The sequence below is a fragment of the Microtus pennsylvanicus genome, chromosome 5 (genome assembly GCF_037038515.1).
Source record: "Microtus pennsylvanicus isolate mMicPen1 chromosome 5, mMicPen1.hap1, whole genome shotgun sequence".
Lineage (NCBI taxonomy): Eukaryota > Metazoa > Chordata > Mammalia > Rodentia > Cricetidae > Microtus > Microtus pennsylvanicus.
Window position 1 is genome coordinate 112535182 of NC_134583.1, and position 25550 is coordinate 112560731.

Here is a 25550-nt window from a genome sequence, read left to right on the forward strand (position 1 = left end):
GAGACCCACCTGCTTCTGCATGCCAAGTGCTGGGACTAAAGTGTGTACCATCACTGCCCATCAGTTGACTAGGTTTCTAGTACCAGGCAAAGTTTCTCTTTCTTAAAGAGGATCTTTAAAAATTATTTATATATTTTGGTGGTGGGGCCTGGGAGATAGAGGGAAGCAAGGCTATGTCACCATTTTCAAAACCTTTTCCTGACCTTTTCAAATAGGGCCCTATAATATTTGTTGATTATTTGTTTATTTTATAATGTGTATGCATTTTATGGCCTGTCTCATAGTTTAGAGAAAAATGTTATTTTTGGAGAAGTAGATGAGATTATTTGATTAAGGTCCTGTGACTGTATTAACCTTCTCTCCTGCCATTAAGAGCCTCAGATATTTGGCTTTACTTTTTTTTCCTTTTTTTTTCTCTCTCCACTCGTTCTTTTGTGATGGTGAGAATTGAGCCCAGGGCTTGGGAAAGTCTTCCTCATGTTCAAGGATAAGAGTAGAGTTCAGAGGCACTTAAACTTTCCTGTAAGTTTTCTGTTTCCAGTCCAGGTTAGGTACAGGATGCAGGTTGGGTGCAGGATACAGGTTAGGTACAGGACCAGGTTAGGTGCAAGATGCAGGTTAGGTCCAGGATCCAGATTAGGTACGGGGTTCAGGTTATGTGCAGGGTTTAGGTTAGGTACAGGGTTCAGGTTAGGTCCAGGATCCAGATTAGGTACGGGGTTCAGGTTATGTGCAGGGTTTAGGTTAGGTACAGGATGCAGGTTAGGTGCAGGGTTTAGGTTAGGTACAGGATCCAGGTTAGGAACAGGATGCAGGTTAGGTGCAGGGTTTAGGTTAGGTACAGGGTTCAGGTTAGGTACAGGGTTCAGGTTAGGTACAGGATCCAGATTAGGTATGGGGTTCAGGTTAGGTGCAGAAGGCCCAGGTCAGAAGGTGAGGTTATGTTAATCTGCCAGTGCAAAGACTATTTATTATAGCCTGGTAACAATAGTTTGTTTGCCTTTAGAGAGGAAGAGAGGGTGTTTGTGGAAATGACAGGAAGTCTTGGGGAATGTGACAGATTGGGGCCAGACTGCAAAGACAGTTAAGGAAGTATTTGTGAAAGTGAAATGTGAAGCCCTACTGTCATTTAATAAAATGGGATACCTGTGTCCTTAGTAGAACTGCTCTGGGCAGCAGGCACTCTCCATTCTTTACCATGTCCCCCAAGTGAAGATGATAGACTAATGTAGATAGAAAATGCAAAGTGGTCCACATAGTTAGAGATGTGGCTGGTACATCTGATGTTTAGCTATTGCATTATAAGGAGATTCCTTAAGTAATTTAGCATCTTACAGTTACATCAGGGGATTTACTGTGCTTAGCTGATGTATGTGATTAATATACTGAGACAGTGTTTTGAATAAATTATACGTGGATTTAAAAAAACTTATACACATTTCCTACCTTTATTCGTTCATTTATTTAAAGATAGGAAAGAGTTTACGCACAGATGCTGTTGACCAGGCCGTGTTTTGCTAAATGGTTTTATTTGCATTTTAAGTTACAATAGTTTTAGAAATCCAGATGCAGATAAAAAGCCTCAAGATACCCCTACCTCAGAAATGCTTCTTTATAGAATATGTAAAGGCCCAGAAAAGTGAACTCTTGTGATCAGAATTATACGTACATGACAGCATTTAGAGTACAAGCAAGTCCCTCGCCATGTTGTTGTTCAGTTTCTTTGTATAGTATCAAGTTCTGAACTGCAGAAGGAACTTTGAGAGCTGTTGAGGATATTACCTCTTTCCAGGCTCTGCTGAAAGGTTCTGTAATGCTGATGGTGTTTGAAAGGCTCCTCAGTCTTATGTTTTTCTTTACAAACAAATGTGTTTAATAAAAACAGGGTGAAATGGTTTGTCTTGTAAATATAATCTGAGCATTTCCTTACAGTTTTTGCAGTTAATTTACTTAAAACTTTAAATGTAAAGAAAATGAAATCAAGAGATACTTGTTTTCTCTCCTGTGAAGGACCTAGATTGGAGGTGTGCATGTGTGCATACTGTCAAACTAGAAAGGAGACCTTTGGGGGAAGAGGAGATTTCAAGGGAAAACGGGGAGGGGAAAGTCAGCTACGTGAACAGAAGCAGCTATCTGGGGGAGGGAGATGAATCAGTAGGAAGTGCAGTGATTCCTGTGTGTGTGTAAGTGCCATAATGAGACACATCATTAATAACAAATAAATAGTAAAACAAGCTTTAAAGGCACCATCATCTGCCTGGTGATCAGAGCGGCAGTGACGTGATGGATGCTTGAGCTTGTTTTCATCACAAGAAAACAGATAAGGATGAGATAGCTGTTTATCTCAGAATTCGTCCCGAGAAGTGAGTACCTTATAATAAATATAATTGATTACTCTGAGTGATATCATTCTAAAGCTTCTAACAGTACACACAATGGAATTTTGCTTAAAATTCCATAATAATACCTAGCATTTTGTATGCCAGCTAAGAATCCCCCAGTTTCACATTTACCCACTTGTCATTTAGGTTGAGCCTGTGGATTTGCATTTGTGTGATTGTGATTATAAATGACTGGAGGGGACACTCTAAAAATCCATTTGTGGTTTGTGTGGAGTTGATTTTACTTGAATGGCCTTTTCTTTCTTTCTTTCTTTCTTTCTTTCTTTCTTTCTTTCTTTCTTTCTTTCTTTTTTCTTTTGCTATATTTTCTTAACTTTAACTGTGAAGGCACCATAACAAGCTGAAGAAAATTATGCTCTGGTGAGGAATCTTTTTCTTCTTACTTTAAAGGAGGAGACATTTGGCATATTGTTTTGAAAAATTTGTGGACTTTGCATAGCTTCTCGAAATACTATGACTAGGTCTTGACATATAGACATGGTGCAGATTTAATAAACAAGCTAATCATAAAATATAGCATTGTATTCTTAATGTCCAAACAATGCTTTAGGTTTTGAATGGTGCAGAGAAGTCCAGCAGTTGATACATCCTATAAAGAAAATGTCTCAAGGGTGAGATAACTGCTCAAGAGAACAAATACTCATATCTTTTATTCAGTCAAACAAAACAAACATATTACTCCATTTCCGTGGAAATTATTTACTTGTATAGTTGATATTTTAATTAATTAATTTATTTTTTGTTTTTTATTTTGTTTTGTTTGTTTGTCTTTCAAGACAAGGTTTCTCTGTGTAACAGTCCTGACTGTCCTGGAACTCATTTTGTAGACCAGGCTGGCCTCAAATTCAGAGATCATCGACCTGCCTCTGCTTCCCAAGTCAGAGTTATGGAGATTCAGATACTGGTTTTGAGCAAGTTTTTAGCATGTGTAGCATGTTAAAACTATTTATTAAAATAGAGGCAACAAGGGATATATTTGGGTAATCCCAGCACTTGGGAGATAGAGACAGGAGGATCAGGAGTTCAAAGTCATCATGAGACACTGCAGCATGATTGAGGCTAGTTCTGCCTTGGTGTGGGGGGTATCGAGACTATAATGATTAGCTATGGTGTTAAAAAGGCCTGTAATCTCAGCTATTTGGGGGTTGAGGCAGTAGGATAACCACTCTGAGGCCAGAGTCTTAAATGAGACCCTGTCTTAAAAATAATATGTGTTTGGGCGGTGGTGGCGCACGCCTTTAATCCCGGCACTTGGGAGGCAGAGGCAGGCAGATCTCTGTGAGTTCAAGGCCAGCCTGGTCTACCAGATCTAGTTCCAGGACAGGCTTCAAAGCTACAAAGAAACCCTGTCTCAAAATAAATAAACAAACAAACAAACAAATAAATATGTGATAATATATAACTTGTAATTTTATGAGAATGATAGAAATTGATTTTGAATATTGGAAAGTAGCTACAATAATTACTATTTTGTGTTATAACAATAATATCCAAGCTATAAGAATTTCTTATTGAATTACTGCCTTGTGATTTATTTTGTTCATTCAGAAATGTCAATCTCCCCTTTCAAGCAAATACTTTTAGATTGAAGCATTTACATTATTAATAAGTTTAGACATGGAAAATGTTTGCCAGTTCACCGGAAAAGTTTGTTTAAATAGAAAGTGCTTAAAAAAATCCAAGTTGTAAATTTATCTTGGAGAAGATGATCTAGACTAAATGCATGGAAGATAAACATATATTACATATTGTGTTGTGATATGCTAATCTAGCATAGTAGTCTTATGACAGTATTACATATCTAATATTTATTTATTTTTTATTATGTATACAATGTTCTGTCTGTATGCCTACAGGCCAGAAGAGGGCGCCAGACCTCATTACAGATGGTTGTGAGCCACCATGTGGTTGCTGGGAATTGAACTCAGGACCTTTGGGAGAGCAGGCAATGCTCTTAACCACTGAGCCATCTCTCCAGCCCAGTATTACATATCTAAAAACTGTTTGTAATTCATACTCTTTTGTTTGTTTGTTTGGTTTTTTTGAGACAGGGTTTCTCTGTTCAACAGTCCTGGCTGTCCTGGAACTCACTTTGTAGACCAGGTTGGCCATGAACTCACAGAGATCCACCTGCCTCTGCCTCCCAAGTGCTGAAATGAAAGGTGTGCGCCACCACCGCCTGGCCTGTAATTCTTAAATCTGTTTTTCAAGAGTCAACCAGGCCTCGTGGCACATACCTTTAATCCCAGCACTTAGGAGGTAGAGACAAGCTGATCTCTTAAGAATACAAGGTCAACCTGGTCTACAGAGAGCGTTCCAGTACAGCTAGGGCTACACAGAAAAGTCCTGTCTTGAAAAACCAAAAGAAAAAAAGAAATTAACATTAAATAGCCAATGCTTAAAAATAATCAATGAAACATAAACTAAGAAAATGTAAATTTCCAAAGCAGATGACAGGTTTTCAGTATCTGAATAGCATTACATATAATTGTATATATAATTATAAATATTATATATCATAAAACTAATCAAAGATGTCACTTTACATTAATATAGGAAATACTCCACATGGGCACTTAGCAGTTATGAACTCGTGTGCCAAATGGAATCAAATACATTAAGCAAAAGCTGGAAAATTAAAATAAAATAAAAAGTTAGAGAACTATTTAAAATCTTGAATATACTCCGAGGAGGCACAAAGCAAGACATGGATACAGTGCAGAAAGTAATAAATTAGCACATCAGTGCTTCATAGTAGCCACTCACTTAGATGAGTAACTCATTAGACTAACTCCAAATCCTTCCCACAAGCCTTGAAAGTAGAAACTGATTACCTCATTCTTGAGGACAGTTGAGTAAAACTGCAGTTTAAAGTTTAATTCAAGTCCTTATGGAAATGTAAAACCATTTTCTTAATTTTTGAGCCATTGAAGAAAGATACATTCACATTAAGATTAACCAGTAGAAAATGAAGACAAAAAGTGATTGAAATGGGGAAACAGCAGATGACTTGGGTTAGTAATCAAAACACTGACTAGAAAGCCAGAACTAGTGTGAGTGGTTGTTAGGGCCAAATCTGAACTTTGATAACTGAATAGATGTGTGAGAATCAAAGATGAATAGTGTAAATGGAGTTTTGTCTCCTATTATACTTGCATGTAGCGAGGTATTTGAAATCCTAACTGGTGCATGGAACTCCAGCCTCCTATTGCTGCCTAAGGCCTTGGCATGGTGCAGGCCTTCTCTGTGCATCACTACTGCCTTCCAGCAATGGGTGTGCATGGTCACACACTGCAGCTGATTTGTGTATTGTTGACCGTCCATTGGATCTTTTCAAAAGGACCGAGCATGTAAATGCCTGTGTTAATCAGCATCCTACCCATCACTTGAGGAAACCTAAAATGTAGAGAACCATTAATTGCTGTATACAAATGTGCAGCAAAAATAGAGATCAAGAGAAAAATATCATCTGAACCTCATCAGCTACTAACTTGACAACGTGGTCTTATTGACATGCATTTGGTTTCTTTTAGTTAATTTATTTAAAGTTTTTGTGGTGGGAGTCTCATTATGTGGCCTCGGTTAACTTTGACCTGAATGCCTCTACTTTCCAAGAGCTAGAATTACAGGCATATGCTACCACATGCTTTTTACAACTTAAAGTTTTTTGATTTAATCTTTTGACTAGAAGTAAATTTATATGCTTTAGAAGTTTATGTTGTTAAAACAGCAGCAGCAGTTATGGTCTTCATCTGTCTCCTGTCTGCTCTTCCCTTAACTTGCTTGCTATGCTACACCTCCTCCCTCCCCCTCACCAAAGAGGTTTTCTCTGTGTTAACAGCTCTGTCCTGAAACTCACTCTGTAGACCAGGCTGGCCTCCAGTGCACAGAGATCTGCCTGCCTTTGCCTCCTGAGTGCTGGGGTGAAAGGTGTGCACCACTACTGCCTGGTGCTGTGCTATCTTTTACCTCCATAATTGTCAGTGGCAACTTGTGTGCTGAACTTGCATAAATAAAGTGCTCTAATGTGCAGTTTACATTAAATTAAAAAATTTTTAAACTTGTGACTTTAAAGTATTTTTTAAAAAGAAAAATAAAGAGAAATAACATTTCAAAAAACAAGAGATTTTTTTTTCTTTTTTGCACATGGTGCTTCTTAACCATCTGTAACTCTAGTTTCATGGGTTCCAATGATTCTGGTTTCTGTGGGCACCCCGAGCATACCCATGGCTTGTGTGTGTATGTGTGTGTGTGTAGGCAAAACACTTGCACGTATAAAATAAATGTTAAGAAAACTAAGTGTGTGTGTATATAAATATGTGTGTGTGTGCACACACTTATTCTTACACATACATACATACATACATACATACATACATGGGTTCCGGGTCTTTCATGCTTGCAAGGCCAGTACCTTATTGATTGAATCATCTCAGACAGTGTATGAGTGTGTGTTTGGGGAGGGGGGTGGATTTTATGTACTTCTGCCTGGTCTGGAACTTACTAAGTAATCCTAGTTTGAACTTCATAGTAATCCTGTCTCAGATTCTTCTGTGCTAGGATTACAGGTGTGGAGTATCATACCTGGGTAGGGTCCTCTTTTAAATATCATATGACTTATATCTTTTAAACATTCACCTCATTTTTTTCTAAGCCATTTCATGCTTCCCTAATTTCTTTAAGGAATGGCTAGCATAGGAATGCCCTTTAGTGTAGGTGGAGTTTTTCATCTGGACTGCTGGCCAGCTCCCAAATAACCACACAGAGATTATAAATTATAATATTAATTATAAATGCACGGCTGATAGCATAGGCTTGTTACTAACTAGCTCCTTCTTACAACTTACATCAATCCATTTCTATTAATTTGTGTACTGCCACGTGCCTCATGGTCTTTTACCTCATCTTGTACATGTCATGCTTCCTCTGTGCATCTCCTAACAGCTCTGCCCTTCTTCCCAGCACCTTCTCTGCCCTGAAATTCCTGCCTAGCTATTCGATAGTCAGCTCTTTTATTAAACCAAATCAGAAGGTGCCTTGGCAAAGACACATCTTCACAGTGTACAAAAAGATAAGCCTTTAGTACCTCTGCCAACAGGTTGTTGCAGCTATTATTCAGCTGCGAGTTCTTTGTTGGGCTCCAAGGTCAGACTCATGTTCTGCTGCTTTTCTGCATAAAGGCAGTAAAGGCAGCACATTTCTCTCTAGTGTGCTGATTCTGATATGCTTTTGCTAAGAAAGTAGGTAAGCAGCTTTGTGAAGAATTATGTGCCTAATGAGTCCATCTTTGTGAGGAACCTTGGGTATAAAAAACATAGCTATAGTACAGAGGCCGTTGGCTGTTACTTTAGATATGCAGTGGCCTCTGTTTATTGGGTTCATAGATCAAAGCAGTATTTAATTTTTGAACAAATGAGGTGTTTAATCAGTGCATTTTTAAGAATGGCTGATATTTTCCCTTTTTTTGCTGTTGCTTTCATTGATTCTAATACTGAGATAGAATTGAGTGTAGTCACTTAGAGAAATTTTGGAATAATCCAGTTATCATAGCAATTTAGTGTAGTAACTTTACTGAAATTTTTCTTTTAAATTTGATTTCCCTTTTTTCTTTTCCTGCCCACCAGGGAGTAACTATCCCCAGTCAGAGGCGCTATGTATACTATTACAGCTACCTGCTAAAGAACCACCTGGATTACAGACCAGTGGCGCTGCTGTTTCACAAGATGATGTTTGAAACTATTCCGATGTTCAGTGGCGGGACTTGCAGTAAGTGCTCCAAATTCTCGTGCTTCTGTGTGCTGGAAATATCAAAATGCGTATATAAAAAATTTAGAAATATAAACATACCTGGTTAAAGCTTACTCAGGAGACTCTGTTTCTGAAGTGTTGTAATTAATTAGTTCAAGGGGTTCAGTTCACTGGGCTAAGAAAGCTAAGAATGGTGAGTTTTAGTGTTCTTGAAGAGAGTTACATTTATGGGAGAAATGTTGTGTATTATAACCACCAACTACAATCTCCCTTCTGACCAAATAATTGAAGGATACTCTTAGAGGCCAACGTGAAAGTTGCAGTGGGATCACCAATTTACTGGTCTTGAGGCAGGAACCAAGCCCATCTGAGGGAGACAAATGTTTACAGTCACGGTGATGGAAGAGAGAAGCCACTGCAGCAACCTCCTTACAAAAAGCCTTACAAAGAGTAAGGGTGTGTGAGTCAGAAAACCTGGGTTTAGCTCTTGGTTCCAGCCCTTGGCCAGTGAGCTAGCCATGTCATCTGCCTTGCTGAGTTTGCTTGTTAGTAAAATGAAGAGATCCTGGATTCTGACCCTCCCTTGATAAGTACTGTCATGACATTGCTATCTCCTGTGATCCCTCTTTTACCTCTCTGCCTACCTTGTATCAACCCACCGTGATCATTTTGACCTTGTTCTCTTTGCCTTTTGTTCATGACTAGAGTTCTTAGCAACACAACTCTAGGATTAGGAAGCCCAGTCAATACCTGGACCCATGGCAGTTGTTTAATGAAGGAGACTGTATGGGTGGGATGTATATGGAAACTAAATGGAGGAGTTTTATGCAGCCCCAGAAGACCAGGCTGCTGCATCATCTCTTGTTCTGTAACAGTGTTTTGACACTGAATGTCTTTAAGTGTCACCTGGAAGTAGTCAGTCATATTTTATACTATTTGTATCTACAACGTAATGCCATAGTTTCAGATAGATGTCACTTATTAGAACTCCTTGTTTTATGGATGCTTTACAATTTGTTAGTGATTTTAGTTTTCAGCTTTAAGCTAATTTATTTAGGTAAATTAATTTTTTTTCTCTAAAATAATTTATATGGAGAAAATTAATTTCTAGAAGTCATTTATCTTTGTCTGATGGGTCTGATTACCATGTGTGTGACAACTTTATCAGAGGTTCCAGATTTATTAATATAGCTTGTTGGAAAGTTCTAAGGAACGTTACTAATCATATCAGTATAATTTTTAAAAACCTGTGTTTTTTTTACAAGGCACAGTGGACTTTTGAACATGATTGACCTAGGAACATTACCAGATTCATAGAAAAAAGGAGAAAGGTTAAAACTTAATGCTCTTCCTATGGTTTATGTATCAGTATAAGAACCAAATGAGTGATGCAGAGGTAATTTTAGGAGCCAGGCAGTGGTGGTGCACACCTTTAATTCCAGGACGCAGGAGACAGCGGCAGGTAGATTTCTGTGAGTTCAAGGCCAGCCTGGTCTACAGAGTAACAGAGCAAGTTCCAAGACAGGCTCCATGACTAGGAACAGGCTGGGAAACCTTGACTCAAAAAAGAAAAAAAATATGTTATTAGGTACTTAGACTCCTGAATCTTACTGAAGTCAGTTCTACTTTGCCTGTTTGCCTGTCTGTTATTAAACACTGTTTTGTTATCTTTTGGTTTCACAATATTGTTTTTACCTCTCTAGACTTAAAATTATTGACTACTTAATTTCTTTTAAATTTTGTAGTTACCTATTTATGTGCTGGGATTTAATACTGTATATTGAAGATATATTAAAGTACTGCTCATGGCTGTGTCTATAAATTATAAATGCTATGTTCATAAAAGGTTTTGGAAGCTGTTAATTTCATGGGAAAGGTCTGCCAATTGGAAAGCATGTACAGCTCAGATTGGCGTTCAGTCTGAAGAAAATGTTGCAGGCAGTGGGAAGTAGGTTGACCTGAAGCACAGCAGCAGGAAACGAGCTGGACAAGAAGCGAAGGTGTGACTGTTACAGGATCTTGAGTGTTGATGTCATGGTGGTTTTTAGGGACTATAGCCATGTTTTAAGGACAGTCGTATTTTCTATAGAATGTTGTGCTAGTGGTTGGGGGAGTAAAAACCAGCTATGCGACTTGCCAGATGTTTCTAGAGCAATGAAATGGGCTTTGTTTGGTTTTTCTTTGGCTGTGTATATCCAGAGATTTTTGTTAAAGTTTTTGATCTTACTTAGGTGGATGATTCACAGAAAGATGAAAAGTACATTTGAAATTTGGAGCCATAAATATTATCACTTTGGCTTTAAAGTTGTTTTAAATCTAATGAAAACAAGTTCTTCATGGGAAGACGTGCAGTGGGGCTGGAGGTTTGTCTTGGGTGCAGTACTTGACTAGGCTGTGCAGAAGATGCTCAGTGTTTAGATTGTTGGTGGATATGAGCATAGATACAAGGCTAGGTGAGAGATCGTATTTGTTTGGGAGAAACATCAGGAACAAGATAGTAATTTAGCCTTTTCGTTGAGGATGTTGTTAATGTAGGAAAGGGTGAAGACTGAGAAAGGGGGAGGAGCAAGGTTCAAGAAAAAGAGACAGTGTTGTGAAACAGATAAAACTAAAGTGTCTTCTGCAGTTGCCAGGAGCTGCCAGCATTTTTCTTTTTTGATTATTGTCTTGGTGTTTCTAAGTGAAGGAAAGTTTTAGTGTATGGGTTATAAATATTAATAAGGAAGATCAGTGTACTTTTCTGTTGGGATACACTCTCCCCAGGAAAGTGTACTTTTCATCTTTGTTTACGGGTTCTAGATCTTGTCATTTCTTTAGAACATAATTAACATATCAAACGTTGTGTTTCAAATGTGTAGGTTAGAAGTCAAAAAGCACTTTAATAGTATTAGAGTTTTGTTGTTAGGACTTCATCCCAATGTGAAACTCATATTATACCAGAGATTTTTTTCTTAGTGGCTTTAGGAAATGCTTTATTTATTTATTTCTTTAAAAACTTTATACTATTTTATTGTACATGACAGCTAAGGACACTCTCCTTAGTTAGTGTTCTACTTCTGTGAAAAGACACCATGACCATGGCAAGTCTTAAAGCATTTAATTGGGGCTTGCCTACAGTTTTAGAGGTTTAGTCCATTACCAGCATGGCAGTATTCAGGCAGACATGGTGCTGGAGAAATAGCTGAGGGTTCTACATATGGATGTGTAGGCAGCAGGAAGAGCAGAGACACTGGACTTGGGTTGAGCTTTTGAAAGCCAAAGCTTCTCCCCAATGACATACTTTCTCCAACAAGGGCACACCTACTTCAAGGCCACACCTCCTAATTCCTCTCAAGTAGTACCATTCCCTTATGACTAAGCACTGAAATATATGAGCCTCTGGGTGCCATCCTTATTCAAACTACCACAGATACTGAGTTAAAAATCGCTCAACAGCCCTCCTCCTCAATGCACGCGGTGCACTCACGCACACACACACAGTAGAGACTAGGGTCTTACGTGCTATAATGGTATATTATTTGTGTTTTAATAAATAAAGCTTGCCTTAAGGTCAGTTTAAAGCAGCCACATTAATCAACCATACAGGCCAGGCAGTGGCTGAACACACCTTTAATACCAGCAGCTATACTAGTTAGCCAGAGAGGCCTGGGGTATTGGTGCACACCTTTAATCCCAAAACTAGAGAGGAATATAAGGTGGGATGAGACAGGAACTCGCTCTCTTTGAGTCTAAAGATTTTATAAAGGTAAAGGCTCTCTAGTGGCTTGGCTGCTTTGCTTTTCTGATCTTCTGATTGAACTCCGACATTTGTCTCTGGGTTTGTATTATCCATGCTACAGTGTACTATGCAAGTACTCCACTACTGAGCCTCTTCTTCTATCCACACTGCTCTCAGGGCACCACTGTCCTCCATGCTTCTGTTAGTATGGCCAATTAAGCCAAGTCCTTATCCAAAGTCCACATTCTGCCAACAAGCAGCATGCTCAGACAAACTATTTTTTAATGAAACATTTTTACCCTAATTTTAGGAGAAGTTCTAAGTAATATGGATTTGTAATCAACTTGTCGATTGTTTATAACAGTTGCTCAAACCTTGGAAATGTATACCCTTAGATGTATTTAGTTGAATTCCAGATTGTACTATCAGTTTTCAAATCCTAAAACCAGTAGTATCAGATGCTGAACTAGTAGAATAATTCATTAATAAGATTATAAGGCATTTTATCCTGATAATTTTTAACCACAGCATTGAAACTATGCTTTGTTCATTTGCTTCATGTTACAATTCATTATTGTATAGAGCTTTGTAAACTGTCTCCTTGCATTTGCACTTTGAACCTTTAGTCACAGAAATGAAATGTATTGGCAGCTTGTTGCTGTAATGTTTCTTCCTTTTGGGTGGGTTTCCTGATAAATGTCTTGTAAATCCATGTTAGAATAACCCCATATGCTTTGTTAAGGGTCCTGTTTTCTATGAGATGATTGCTGTGTTATTGCTTTTATATGTTAAATATGGAGACTCTGTGTGTTTATTAAGTTAGAAATTTCACTTAGATTGGTTTGACTTTTGCATTTTCTCAGTCATTCATCACATTGATTTAAAAAAAAGTCTCATCTTGAAAGAAATAGCACCTTTGGTTGGTATTGATATTTTTGTGCCATATGTCTACATACAAATCTTCTAATTTGAACATACTAATGTCCTGTTTCTCTCTGTCTATAAATGAATTTGAGTACATCTTAGAAATAAAAGGCCAGGCAATGGTGGTACACACCTTTCATCCTAACACTCAGGAGGCAGAGGCAGGTGGATTTCTGTGAGTTTGGATCAGTCTCATCTACAAATAAGCTCCAGGACAGCCAGGGCTGCACAGTGAAAACCTGTTTCAAAAAAACCAAGCCAAAATAAACCAACCAAACAAGAAAAAAACCCCACAAAACAAGAAAAGCATCTTTTCCTTTTCACATCTATAATCATCTTTTGTGAGTTCCTAATCAAATCGTGATGATTTGATGAGAAGTTGAACTTAAGCAGTAATTCTAAAATAGACCTGGATTGGAACCAAATAATTGTTGATAAAAAGCAGTGCTTAGAGGGAAGGAGAGCCCTGCTGTAGTTTTCCCTTGGCGCCTGCTGCATTTCCTGTGGACATGTAGGATAGTTTCTTTTTTTTTTTTTTGTCATGATTGTGAGTTTCCATACCTTTAAAATAAATGTGGGCTACCACCCCATGTGAGTGTGGGCAGCACAAATTGGGCTCAGTGGGTTTCAACCAAAAAAACAGAAAACATGAAGTTCGGGAGGAAACTTGGTTGTGCATCCAGAAAGAGTTAGAGGGAGAGGTGGGAAGTGAATTAGATCAAAGTACTTTGCGTGCATATATGAAATTCTCAAGGAATTAATAAAACAAAATATTAAATATGTAGAATAGAGGTCAAAAGAATGATGATGACTATTTTATATTTATAAATTATAAATGCTTAGGCTTATGTTGTACAGTTTATTTAAATTTTCTTGTTATATTCCCTTTATGCAGTTACAAAAGTCCTAGGAAGTTGTTTAAATTATTTTATGCTTAAGGTAATTTATGGTGGATCTTTTGCCTAATGTTAATGTAAAGCTTTGATATTAATATGTTGTTAAAGTCTAGTCTTGGGACTTACTATTTAAGAAGTAGCAATTGATTTTTTATCTGTAATAGAACTTTACATAAAGGTTCAAAGTGGAGCGATCCTTATTTGGAATGAGTTGGTTTTGTTTTTAATGCAATTTATTTCTGTTAATTTGTTTTAGATCAGCAGTTGATATGAAGAATTATCATTTTATGTTTTCTTCTGTTACATTATCATTAAAATAGTTTCTTATCATCTAAGTGTTAAAGGCGTTTATTGTGAAATGATCATATGTGTATTTAACCATGTAGATCCTCAGTTTGTGGTCTGCCAGCTAAAGGTGAAGATCTACTCCTCCACTTCAGGACCCACACGACGGGAGGATAAGTTCATGTACTTTGAGTTCCCTCAGCCGTTGCCTGTGTGTGGTGACATCAAAGTAGAGTTCTTCCATAAACAGAACAAGATGCTCAAAAAGGTTTGTGCTTCACTTCTGTTGGGTAGAAATAGCCATCCTTAGTGACCTCAGGCCTTTTTTAAAAAAAAGTACAGTATTTCTTCACTGTCCACTGAGCTCTGATGGGTTTCTTGTTAGATTTGCAGACAATATACCCTGTCTCATCTGTGGTACTGATGAGACATGTTTAAGCGGTACCTTTGTGTGTTTTTGTTTTGGGTTTGTTCTGTGATATTATGCAATGATGCAAGCTGAGTTTTACTCATTTGGGTTTATGTTTATCGAGACTGGACTATTTTACATTTGTTTCCCCAGATTCACTGAGATAAGTTTAGTCAGTATTACTTAGTTGAAAGAAATGACAACAAAGAAGTAAATAAAAAAAAAAGAAAAATACTAATACTTAGACATCTATGTTCAGAATTACCGAGGCTTGGGATACTCTTAAGAGAAGGCCAATTACTCAGCTGTAATATCCTCAGTTTAGAGTATTGTGAACATTTAAAATGCATCTAAAGTGTAGAAGCTTTAGCTAGTAGAAGTGACGCCTGTGAAACACACAGGACAGTGTATTTCCAAAAAGGGGGTTCATCTTCTCAATCTTTAGATATTTTTTTTTTTTACAAGCAATTGAAGGAAATTTCACTTACTGTAAAACTTGTCAATGTTAATTGATTTATCGGGAGAAATGGTTCTGTTTTCTAGAATCTAAGTAGTTAAGAGAAAAATCACAAACAAACCAAATTAATATTTTTATCATAGACTCATTTTCTAACTCTAATAAAGGGGGAAAAGCTAAGTTTATCTCGGTATCTTTGAGTTACTGTTTGCTTGATTTTGTTTTTGAGACTACAATAGGTGTAAGCCAATATTTCAAAAATCAGGTAATTAGAAGGCTCTGGTTTCTGCTACTTCTTATAAAATTCTGGTTCATGTAAAATTGTGTGTGTGTACGTTTTTTCCCACTGATTTTCTTTTTGTTAGTGTTTGTTTATATGTTTGGAGATAGGTTCTCACTTTGTAGCTCAGGCTGGCCTGGAACTAAGTAGCCCAGGTTGCAGTGCTTTTGCCTTGACCTCCCAAGTGTTGTGATTATGGGCATACCAGCATACTTGGCTTTATATTGTCTTTTAATGCTTAATTCACCATTTCTTTGTATTTTTAGGCATGTGCTATTCTTTACTTCAGATCTCAGTTGCACACTTATGTATATGAAACTGAAGATTGGATATTTATATTTGTATATCTTAGATTGCTTTACATAAATTTGCATTTATTTTAGATTTTCCTGACTAAGTTATGTTCCTGTTTTGATTTAAATAAAAACAATTTCAGAAAATTAGTATACACCAATGAGCTACATTTTGGAAGTTTAAATAATATTACCTTTTTTTCTAAGTAAAAATATAATTGCTAAGTTAAGAACTTTGCTAAAATAACTGAGACTAATAAGGTTTTAAAAAGGCTTATCATGTACTGGAGAAATAGCTCAGCAGTTAGAAGTACTGGCTATACTTTAAAAGGACCGAGGTTTCGTCCCCAGCACTTATAAATTGGCTTACAGTCATCTGTAACTCCATTCCCAGGGGATCTGAATTCCTTTCTGGGCTCTATGGGTACCAGGCACGCACAGAGTGCACATATGTATATCTAGATAAAAATGCAGTTGCTAAATTTCCTTAGGGAGTTGGTACTAACCTTCTTAGACTTCTGTTGCTAAGACATCTGAACTTTGCTTCTCTCTACATCACATAAATTCAAAACATTTTTAAAATCCAGTATTAGAATAGAAAATATTTTAGAGTTTTAACATAAAAGCAAGTTACCAGATGTACACGATTGATTATATTTTCATCTGAAATTTGAGTGAAGAAGACTTAGTGAATAAGAATGTGACATTCCATAAGTTGTTTGCCTTCACTTAGAATACTGGCTTTTGTGTGATTTATTATGTTGACTATTTGTGATACATTTTTAAATAAGTGAAACAAATACTTTTTTCCTTTCTTAGGACAAAATGTTTCACTTTTGGGTAAATACGTTCTTCATACCAGGACCAGAGGAAACATCAGAAAAAGTGGAGAATGGAAGTCTTTGTGATCAGGAAATTGACAGTATTTGCAGTATAGAGCGTGCTGAGAACGACAAAGAGTACCTAGTACTCACCTTAACAAAAAATGATCTTGACAAAGCAAACAAAGACAAGGCCAACCGATACTTTTCTCCAAATTTTAAGGTCAGTTAAAGTCATTTTTGGGGTGGGAGCGTATGTTTTATCCTAAGTGTGTAGCTGGAGAACTTGGCTTTGTTCATTTCAAACTAATCATGTGTTACTGCTCTTCTATTGGGAACATTCCCACAGGGTTGCCTTGTCTTTTCTCTTTATTGCTCTATGTGTTTGTGCTCCTTCTTCCTCTTTTCTTCTTCCCCTCCTCACTTCAGCCTTTCCCTTCTCTGTTTTTAATTCTGTTGTATTTGTTTCATTTGCGTGTAACAAACGTAACCATAGGTTATAAACATAATAGTACTCATACTTAAAGTAGAGATAGGTAATTATATGTGTCAAGTGAAAATAATATTCAGTCTTTGAATCTCAAGTTTAAGTTTCCTATAGAATCCCCAGGTTTTAATTTCTTTCCTATAAATTTATATTTCTGTCAACCATTTTTCTGCTTTCAATTTTTTTTAGATAGGGTCTTGCTGTGTGGACGCAGGTTGGACTTGAACTGGCATTCCTCCTGCGCCACCACTTTCTTTTAAATGTATTTCTTTCTAGTTTTACTGTCTTGATATTTCTCTGGCAATGTACCTCAGGTGCTTGCCTAACTAACATGGGCGATGCCCTGAGTTCAACACCAAGTACTACAGAAACAATCCTTAAAAATAAAATATATAAAATAAAAAGTTATTGTACACAAAAGTTATTTTCTTTGTTACTGAACACATAAATCAAGGTAAGTACAATGAAACATAGAACTGGCAAAGATGGCCTGATATGTAAAGAGAGGTCTGAATGAACTGGGCAGACTTGCAACAGTTTGGGAAAAGGAAGAGTAGATGCAAGAATCCTAGGCAGGAATGAGCTTGATAGATTGGAGTGGACAAAGTCAGTTTTACTGAAAGCGAGTCCCAAGGAAACCAGTCTTGTTGCGATGATATGGAGTGTTCAGTATAGAAAAGATGTAATCTGAGTTTGCCTTTAAATATTCAGTTAACTTCCTTAAATGAGACTGGGTAGGAAACTAGGAAGAAGGATAGAAGAGGGGATGAGTGGGGAAGTGAGCTCATTGGCAGCAAGTTAGTGTAGACGAGAGGTAGTGGTTACATGCTCTGAAGATGTGGCAGAAAGGAGTGATAAAATTAGTAAAATTCTTGGAAGGGGGAGCTTAAAGCCAATGTTAGTTGTAAGAAAGTTTATATATAATGACTTAGATAACGGGAGAGAAGCTGCAGATAAAAGATCCGGTTTAAATCCAGCCTCCTGTGTGCACCAGGTACTGTCCGTTAACATGTTGCCTGGTCTCCTGGGTCTTCGTTTCTTTTCCTTTAAAATGGAAACACTTAATAAGTTTACTGCAGCCATGTATGTAAAGACTACTGACCCACTCTTTGGACCACTGTGTGGTCTCTGTTAGCTTCATCCATTCTCTATTTAGGTGCAGATTTTGGGGCTAATAGATCTTGAACATATTATTATCAACCCATGTTTGTGCAGTGTTACTAATATAGAGTTGTCTCAGGCAGAGATAGAAAGAGAAACATGTTCGAAACTTAAGCATTTGTAAATTGAATTTTGGACTGAAAATGTATTTGGTAAGTTTCTGAGGTTTCATTTTGCATTTCTTTTCTAGAATTATATAGCTTGTGTTTCTTTAGGCGTTAAGGTCATTTGAAAAGCAAATTTGTTACAGTGCTCTCAAGTGAATTTGTAAAAAACAAATGCCTTTGCTAATATAAAACTCATCTTAATTGTTCATTTTCATCTTACACTTTCTTTCTCTAGGTGAAATTATACTTTACAAAAACAGTAGAGGAGCCATCAAATCCAGAGGCTAGCAGTTCAACTTCTGTGACACCAGATGTTAGTGACAATGAACCTGATCATTATAGATACTCTGACACCACTGACTCTGATCCAGAGAATGAACCTTTTGATGAAGATCAGCATTCACAAATTACAAAAGTCTGATTTTTTTTTTATCAAGAGGGATAAATACCATGAAAAAAAACTTGAATAAACTGAAATGGACCTTTTTTTTTTTTAAATGGCAATAGGACATTGTGTCAGATTGCAGTTATAGGAACAATTCTCTCTTCCTGACCAATCTTGTTTTACCCTATACATCCACAGGGTTTGACACTTGTTGTCCAGTTGAAAAAGCTTGTGTAGCTGTGTCATGTATATACCTTTTTGTGTCAAAAGGACATTTAAAATTCAATTAGGATAAATAAAAATGGCACTTTCCCATTTTATTCCAGTTTTATAAAAAGTGGAGACAGACTGATGTGTATACGTAGGAGTTTTTCCTTTTATTTTCTGTCATCAGCTGAAGTGGCTGAAGAGCTCTGATTCCCAGGTTCACGTCCTACCCCCTTGCACTTGTGGCAACAGATAAGTCTGCAGTTGGCTAGGAGAAGTTTCTACAGGGTTTTGCTACATTCTAATGCATGTTCTTGGGTTGAGGGAATGGAGGAAATGCTCAGAAAGGCATATTTTTAGCTGGGCTCTGGACCATATACCATCTCCAGCTACTTACAAACACCTTTCTTTAGCATGCTACAGTTACTAATCTGGACATCCAAGAAATTGGCCGCTGTCACTGCTTGTTGTTTGTGCATTTTTAAGAGCATTATTGGTGCTAGAAAAGGCAGCTAGAGCGATTAAATTTGTATTGGGGTACAGGAATGAACCTTCTACAGCATCTTAAGAATCTACAAATGAAGGGATATGAAAATAACGTGGTCATAGATAAGAGACACAGCAACAATGACTTAACCATACAAATGTGGAGGCTATCAACAAAGAATGGGCTGGAAACAGAAAAATTGACAATGATTTATTCAATATGCTTTCTCAGTTGTAATGACTGCTCCATCTCCTCTGTAATCAAGGCCAATGCTAAAAGTCAGATGCTGTTAGTACCCACATCAGTCAACAACTCACATCTTTTTATTAGTTTTCAATCATACACCTACTGTGGATGCTTCATGTGCTGGCTGCCAGTTTCTTTTTCTCGTTCAATATAAGATATTTTGTAATTCTTCACAGGAAATTTCAGTTTGAGATCCAACAGTAAGCAGTTTTTTCTATACAGAGGGTGATGCACTTACTCAGTCCAGTAGTCATCAGACGCCCCACCCTTTTGACCTTACACATTCTATTACAATGAGTTTTGCAGTTTTGCACATTTTTTAAATGTCATTAACTGTTAGGGAATTTTACTTGAATACTGAATACATATAATGTGTATATTAAAAAGTCATTGTTTGTGTTAAAAAGGAAATTAGAGTTGCAGTAAATTTTCAGCACTGCACGAATAATAAGGCATTTAAGTTTTTCAGTAGAAATTGTCCTGCAGATGCTTTATCGACTTGCTATTGAAAGAGTAGATCTTTTTTTAATGTGCAGTGTTGAGTCACTTCTTTATAGTGTAGAGTTGGGATTAGGGCTTCAATTTTACTTCTTAAATATCATTATATCTTGGATATGCCCAGACTGCATACAATTTAAAGCAAGAGTACAACTACTATTGTAATGGTAATGTGAAGATACTATTAAAAAGGATTTTTTTTTTTCTGGGAATTTGGTGTCTTTCAAATTAGACCTTGACCTTGACATTTGAATATCCAGCCATTATATTTCTTAATGGTGTGAAGTCCCATTTTCAATAACATATTGGTGCTGAAATTGTTCACTAGCTGTGGTCTGACCTAGTTAATTTACAAGTATAGATTGCGTAGGACCCACCAGAGAAGCATTTATAGTTTGAAGGTAAGTAGATTAGGCAGAATGTCATCTAAAATATTCTTAGAAAATAATGTTGATGTATTTTCCATACCTCATCAGTTTCATTCAACCAATAAAATTTTTAAAATTGTAACAAAGCTCTTAGGATTTACACATTTATATTTAAACATTGATACATGAATATCGATTGACTGTTGATAAAGTGATAAAGTCAGAGACAACTTTTCCTAAACTCTCACCATTGAAATTTGTATGCCACCTTGTGTTTCCTAAAAGCTGAAGTGGTGACTAAAATGAAAAGCAGCTATTAGTGTTTTGGAGATAGTGATAAACACTGTTCTTTGTTAGTTTGGGGCACAGCATGCTAAACTATAACTTGTATTGTTCCAATATGTAACACAGAGGGCCAGGTCATGAATAATGACATTACAATGGGCTGTTGCACTGTTAATATTTTTCCTTTGGAATGTGAAGGTCTGAATGAGGGTTTTGATTTTGAATGTTTCAGTGTTTTTGAGAAGCCTTGCTTACATTTTATGGTGTAGTCATTGGAAATGGAAAAATGGCATTATATATATATTATATATATAAATATATATTATACATACTCTCCTTCCTTTATTTCAGTTACCATCCCCATAGAATTTGACAAGAATTGCTATGACTGAAAGGTTTTTGAGTCCTAATTAAAACTTTATTTATGACAGTATTCACGATTAGCCTGAAATGCTTTCTGTAGGTAATCTCTCCCGTGTTTCTGGAATGCTCTCTTAGACTTGTTGGGTGTGCAGCAGCTTATGTGTCTGAAATGACTTGAAGGCACCATCTTTTAAGAAGGCTTACAGTTGGGCCCTGTGCCATCCCAAGTCCTCTGTAATTCCTCGTGGACATTTTTGCCATAATTGTAAAAGGGTAGTTGAATTCAGTAACATCACCATTCTTTGCTGTGGCACAGGTTATAAACGTAAGTGGAGTTTACCGGCAGCATCAAATGTTTCAGCTTTAAAAATAAAAGTAGGTTACAAGTTACATGTTTAGTTCTAGAAAATTTGTGCAATATGTTCATAACGATGGCTGTGGTTGCCACAAAGTGCCTCGTTTACCTTTAAATACTGTTAATGTGTCATGCATGCAGATGGAAGGGGTGGAACTGTGCACTAAACTGGGGGCTTTTACTGTAGTATTTGGCAGAGTTGCCTTCTACCTGCCAGTTCAAAAGTTCAATCTGTTTTCATATAGAATATATATACTAAAAAACTGAGTCTGTAAAACAGCCTTACTCGGATTCAGCCTCTTCAGATACTCTTGTGCTGTGCAGCAGTGGCTCTGTGTGTAAATGCTATGCACTGAGGATACACAAGTATGACGTGTACAGGATAATGCCTCATGCCAATCAGATGTCCATTTGTTACTGTGTTTGTTAACAACCCTTTATCTTAGTGTTATAAACTCCACTGAAAGCTGATTAAAGTCTCATTCTTGTCATTGTGTGGCTGTTTTATTAAATGAGAGTATTTATAATTCAAATTACTTAAACCCATTGAAATGTTCAGTAATGGGCAGCCAAATACGATTGCAAAGTTCCTGTAGGTTTTCCAGTTTTCCCCCCTCCTCAGTGTTCTTCATAGCCGACTATTAGAAAAGCATGCCTTTTGTCATCTCGGGAGTAGACTCCTATCTGTCTACTCGTGGCTAAGAGAAGCACGTAGAGCCTGAGTTAGTCATCACGTCATAAATTATTCCAGGCACAGCAAGGAATATATTAATCTTGAAAAAGTTAAAGGTTTTTTTTTTTTGAAAAACAAAAACAAAAGCAGTGCTTATTTCTGTTTTATAAAACCAGATGTCTGAAGATAGGTGTTTCCCCTCCTCCCCCCCATGGGCTTACTGTCCAGGTCTGTTCTGTGGCTTTCTGTTGTCTAACTCAGCAGTTGGCTATCATCAGCACATGGGAGGTTTCATCAGAACCTGCCCCATAGGAAGATGGATGTTTGGAATAGTGGGCTCAAATATAATCTTGTTTCTAATATTCTTAAAGGTTAAAGAACAAGGCAGAGCCTTTCAGCGGACAGTAAGATCATTTGTGACAGTGTAGTTTGTACAGATGTTTTAAAAGGAAGCAGACCATTCATGCCACTGTGGAATTTTAATGTTACATAAAGTTTATAGTTTCTCTGTGACCTTTTTTAAAAGTAAATTGAGTAACATGTAATTATGTAAAGAGATTTGAAGATTGAATGAATTCACACATTTTCTTTAGATTTCTTAGGGTAGTGCATATGGGTTAAAACTTGAATATAAAAGTATTTTGATTTATAAGATGTTGGATGTTTGAATACCAGTTTACTGATGTTTTGCTTTTAGATTATATTCCCATTCTACTGTAATTTGAACTAACTTGGTTCAGTGAATGCCATCACCATTTCCATTGAGAATGTAAAAATCACCAGTGTTTAACATGCAGGCTTCTGAAAGGCTCCCCCAAAAAATCAAGACCCATAATTCCAGTTAATTAACTGCTAACATAAAACTTTTAGTTATTTCATATTTTGTTAGATAATTTGTGATACATCTAAAGCATCATCTTAAATGGCTTTCATGTAGCGTTTACTTAACAGTGCTATGCTAGGGCAGAGAGAAATGTTGCTGAATGGAGACAGCAGTACCCAGTCCGATCTGGTGCAGAGAGCAGTACCTAAAGTCCCACCTACAGGGTAATGGAAATCAGCCACAGAGGCTGATTTTCCTATGGAATTACATTGCAACAGGAAGTCTTCTGGTATAATTCCTTTTAATGTTAGAACACATTTTTATGGTTATATATACTATTTCTGTTTTTCCATCTTTGAACAGGTATCAGGATGTGGATGGGTAACTTTAAACACCATGTGAAGACAGCAGGACAGTGTCATTAAGAACAGGCCTCTGGCTCTTAATTTAGCTATTCTGAGAACTCTTTCCTGACATAACATCATCACAATTCCCTTGCCCTTGGAGACACACCCCATATTATGAAATACATTTTAGTGACTAAACAATCATTTTTTTTGTTTATTCATGTACATTTTCTGTTTAAAACTTAATTCTGTACTATGTATGTCTCCAAAGCCTTTAGCTTAGTTTTTAGGAAATGGACTCCCAATGGATTGGGTCACTTTTTAATGCAGCAGGTATGGGATATGTGCATTAGAGACGTTCCAGTTCTGTGGGTCTACCTGAATGTTTATCGTTGGCGTGAGGTGGTGAATAAGTAAGCACAACTGTTATATTGGTTTAGCCTAGCAACCTTAATGTGGATATTTCTCTTCGAGAACCATCTTAAAGCAGGGTGTGTGAAGCACTGATGGGCAGCGACCTTTATCACTCTCTTCCTCTTGTAGTTTGCAAACGGTTGTTCGGTTTAGAGCAAATTCGTGTCTAATCTTGTTCCCTAAATAAAAGCAAGAACTACTACTGATTTACTACTCAGCTGTCTTTAAATGTGTGCTCCTGTGACTTACATCACACGAGAATCTTAATAGTTCACAAATTGTTACCTTTTAGCTCTGAATATTTAGTGTTGTGATGGGCTTATAACAAACTCTTGACAGTCATTTGAGAATTTTCATGAACCATTTAGCTGAAAGCATTTTATAATTTATAAGAAAATATGTATCAAGAAACTTAACGTATACGGGAGACATTAACTGCCATTTTTGAGCGTACTGCATTTTAAAATAAAGCTGCATATTTTTAAATGAAGTGTTTAACAAGGATTTATATTTTTTGTTTTTTAAGATTTAAAAATAATTTATGTCTTCTCATGTGTGGGATCTCTGTCACAATGGTTAGATTTATGTAGAATAGAGCAAGGCGTGTGTTTGAGCTTACAGTAAAACTCTTAATGTTTAAATGTGTTCACTTACTGGCTGTCATGTATGCCTTTGAGATTTTTCTGCCTGTTTTGTGCAGTTGTCTAAATGATACTCCTACATTTACAAATATCATCTTAGTATCTATTTTCTGTCTCCATTAAATTACCCCCATTCTCTACTGAGTTTGCAGGTGTGCACATTTGTGTGTGTGTGTGTTTGTGGGGTGTGTATGAGAGAACTAGCTTTGGAAGTGCTAGAATAGAGATGAAATTTGGTTCAAGCAAAATTTTCCCACTGAGATTTTGCAGTTCATTGTAATAAAATGTTAATCTTGGATAATATTGAATATTAATGAATTTGTTAGTAGCTTCTTGATATGTGCATTAATAAGATATATCAAAGTTGTACATTAAACCAAAGTTGGAGTTGTGGAAGTGTTTTTTTATGAAGTTCCGTTTGGCTACCAATGGACATAAGACTAGAAATACCTTCCTGTGGAGAATATTTTTCCTTTAAACAATTAAAAAGGTTCATTATTTTTGATGATTTGTTTCTTAGCTTTTTATTCATCCAACGAATTTTAACACCCTGCTGTGAATAACAGGTATTTGGAATGTTATTGAGTAAAGGAGGCACATCCTGTCCTTCTGGTGAAGAGTTTAGACTCGTAAACTACCTAAAGGCTGTGGGGTGTGCTGGGAAGCTCAAGATGCATGCATATGCTCCACTGTGCGGATTTCTAACATTCTATGGGCACCCCTGCATTTCCATGCCCTCAGTTGCAAGGCATCCTGTTTACTAGTTCATTCCAGTGCAGTAGTCACAAAGTACTGAGACACTTCTTAGTAAAGGCAGTGAGAAATCCCGGTACTGTCCATTCTTTCTTTGTTGCAGTGACTTGAAGTATGTCTTACTGTATGCCATGGCTCTGTCAGCCATGAGATACTGCGTGAGACACATACACTTCTTAAGAATACTACATGGAGTAGAACTCTTGAAGTTCCTCCTTCACCCCCCTTCAAACTCTTAGCCCCACTGAGAAACAATCATGTTACTATTTTGGGTTAGTACACCACTAAAGTGTAGTTTATCCTAATGTGCTTCAAAAACCTTAGGTTTCTTGAGCAACAAAGGGATTTAATAATAAAACCCAACATATTTAGGTTACCTGGTTCAATTAACAAAATGCGAGGCATCCAAACATTTTTGAGAAATAGCTACTGAGGTTTGTCAGGCGGCATTATTCTGGGTGCTCAGTGTGCACCTGGGTGAAGAGCAATTTCCTGTCTGTGAGCTTTGCATTCTAGCGAGAGAAGCAGACTGAAGAGCCCAGACAGAGGCTAATAGGTACATTTGGGGAAATGTGTCAGCTAAAGATGGGGTGATTGCAGTGTTGGGTGGGTTATTAGGGGATGGGTTCAGCAGGAGCGTGCAATTTTAGTAGACTGAGGCAATTTGCACTCAGAAGCCTCCACAAAACTTCAGACTATGACATCTTGAGTTTCAAA

The 25550-nt window shown here is 37.0% G+C and overlaps 1 protein-coding gene across 1 annotated transcript in view; it reads left to right on the forward strand.

Annotated features, from left to right (window-relative positions):
- Window positions 1-24585, forward strand: part of Pten (phosphatase and tensin homolog) — a 72246-nt gene extending 47661 nt beyond the window's left edge. Inside the window, exons 6-9 of the mRNA XM_075973852.1 lie at window positions 8027-8168; window positions 14075-14241; window positions 16232-16456; window positions 18224-24585. Coding sequence (XP_075829967.1) covers window positions 8027-8168; window positions 14075-14241; window positions 16232-16456; window positions 18224-18409 — 720 coding nt within the window. The 3' untranslated portion in view covers window positions 18410-24585. The remainder of the gene's footprint in view (window positions 1-8026; window positions 8169-14074; window positions 14242-16231; window positions 16457-18223) is intronic.
- The last annotated feature ends 965 nt before the right edge of the window (window positions 24586-25550 follow it).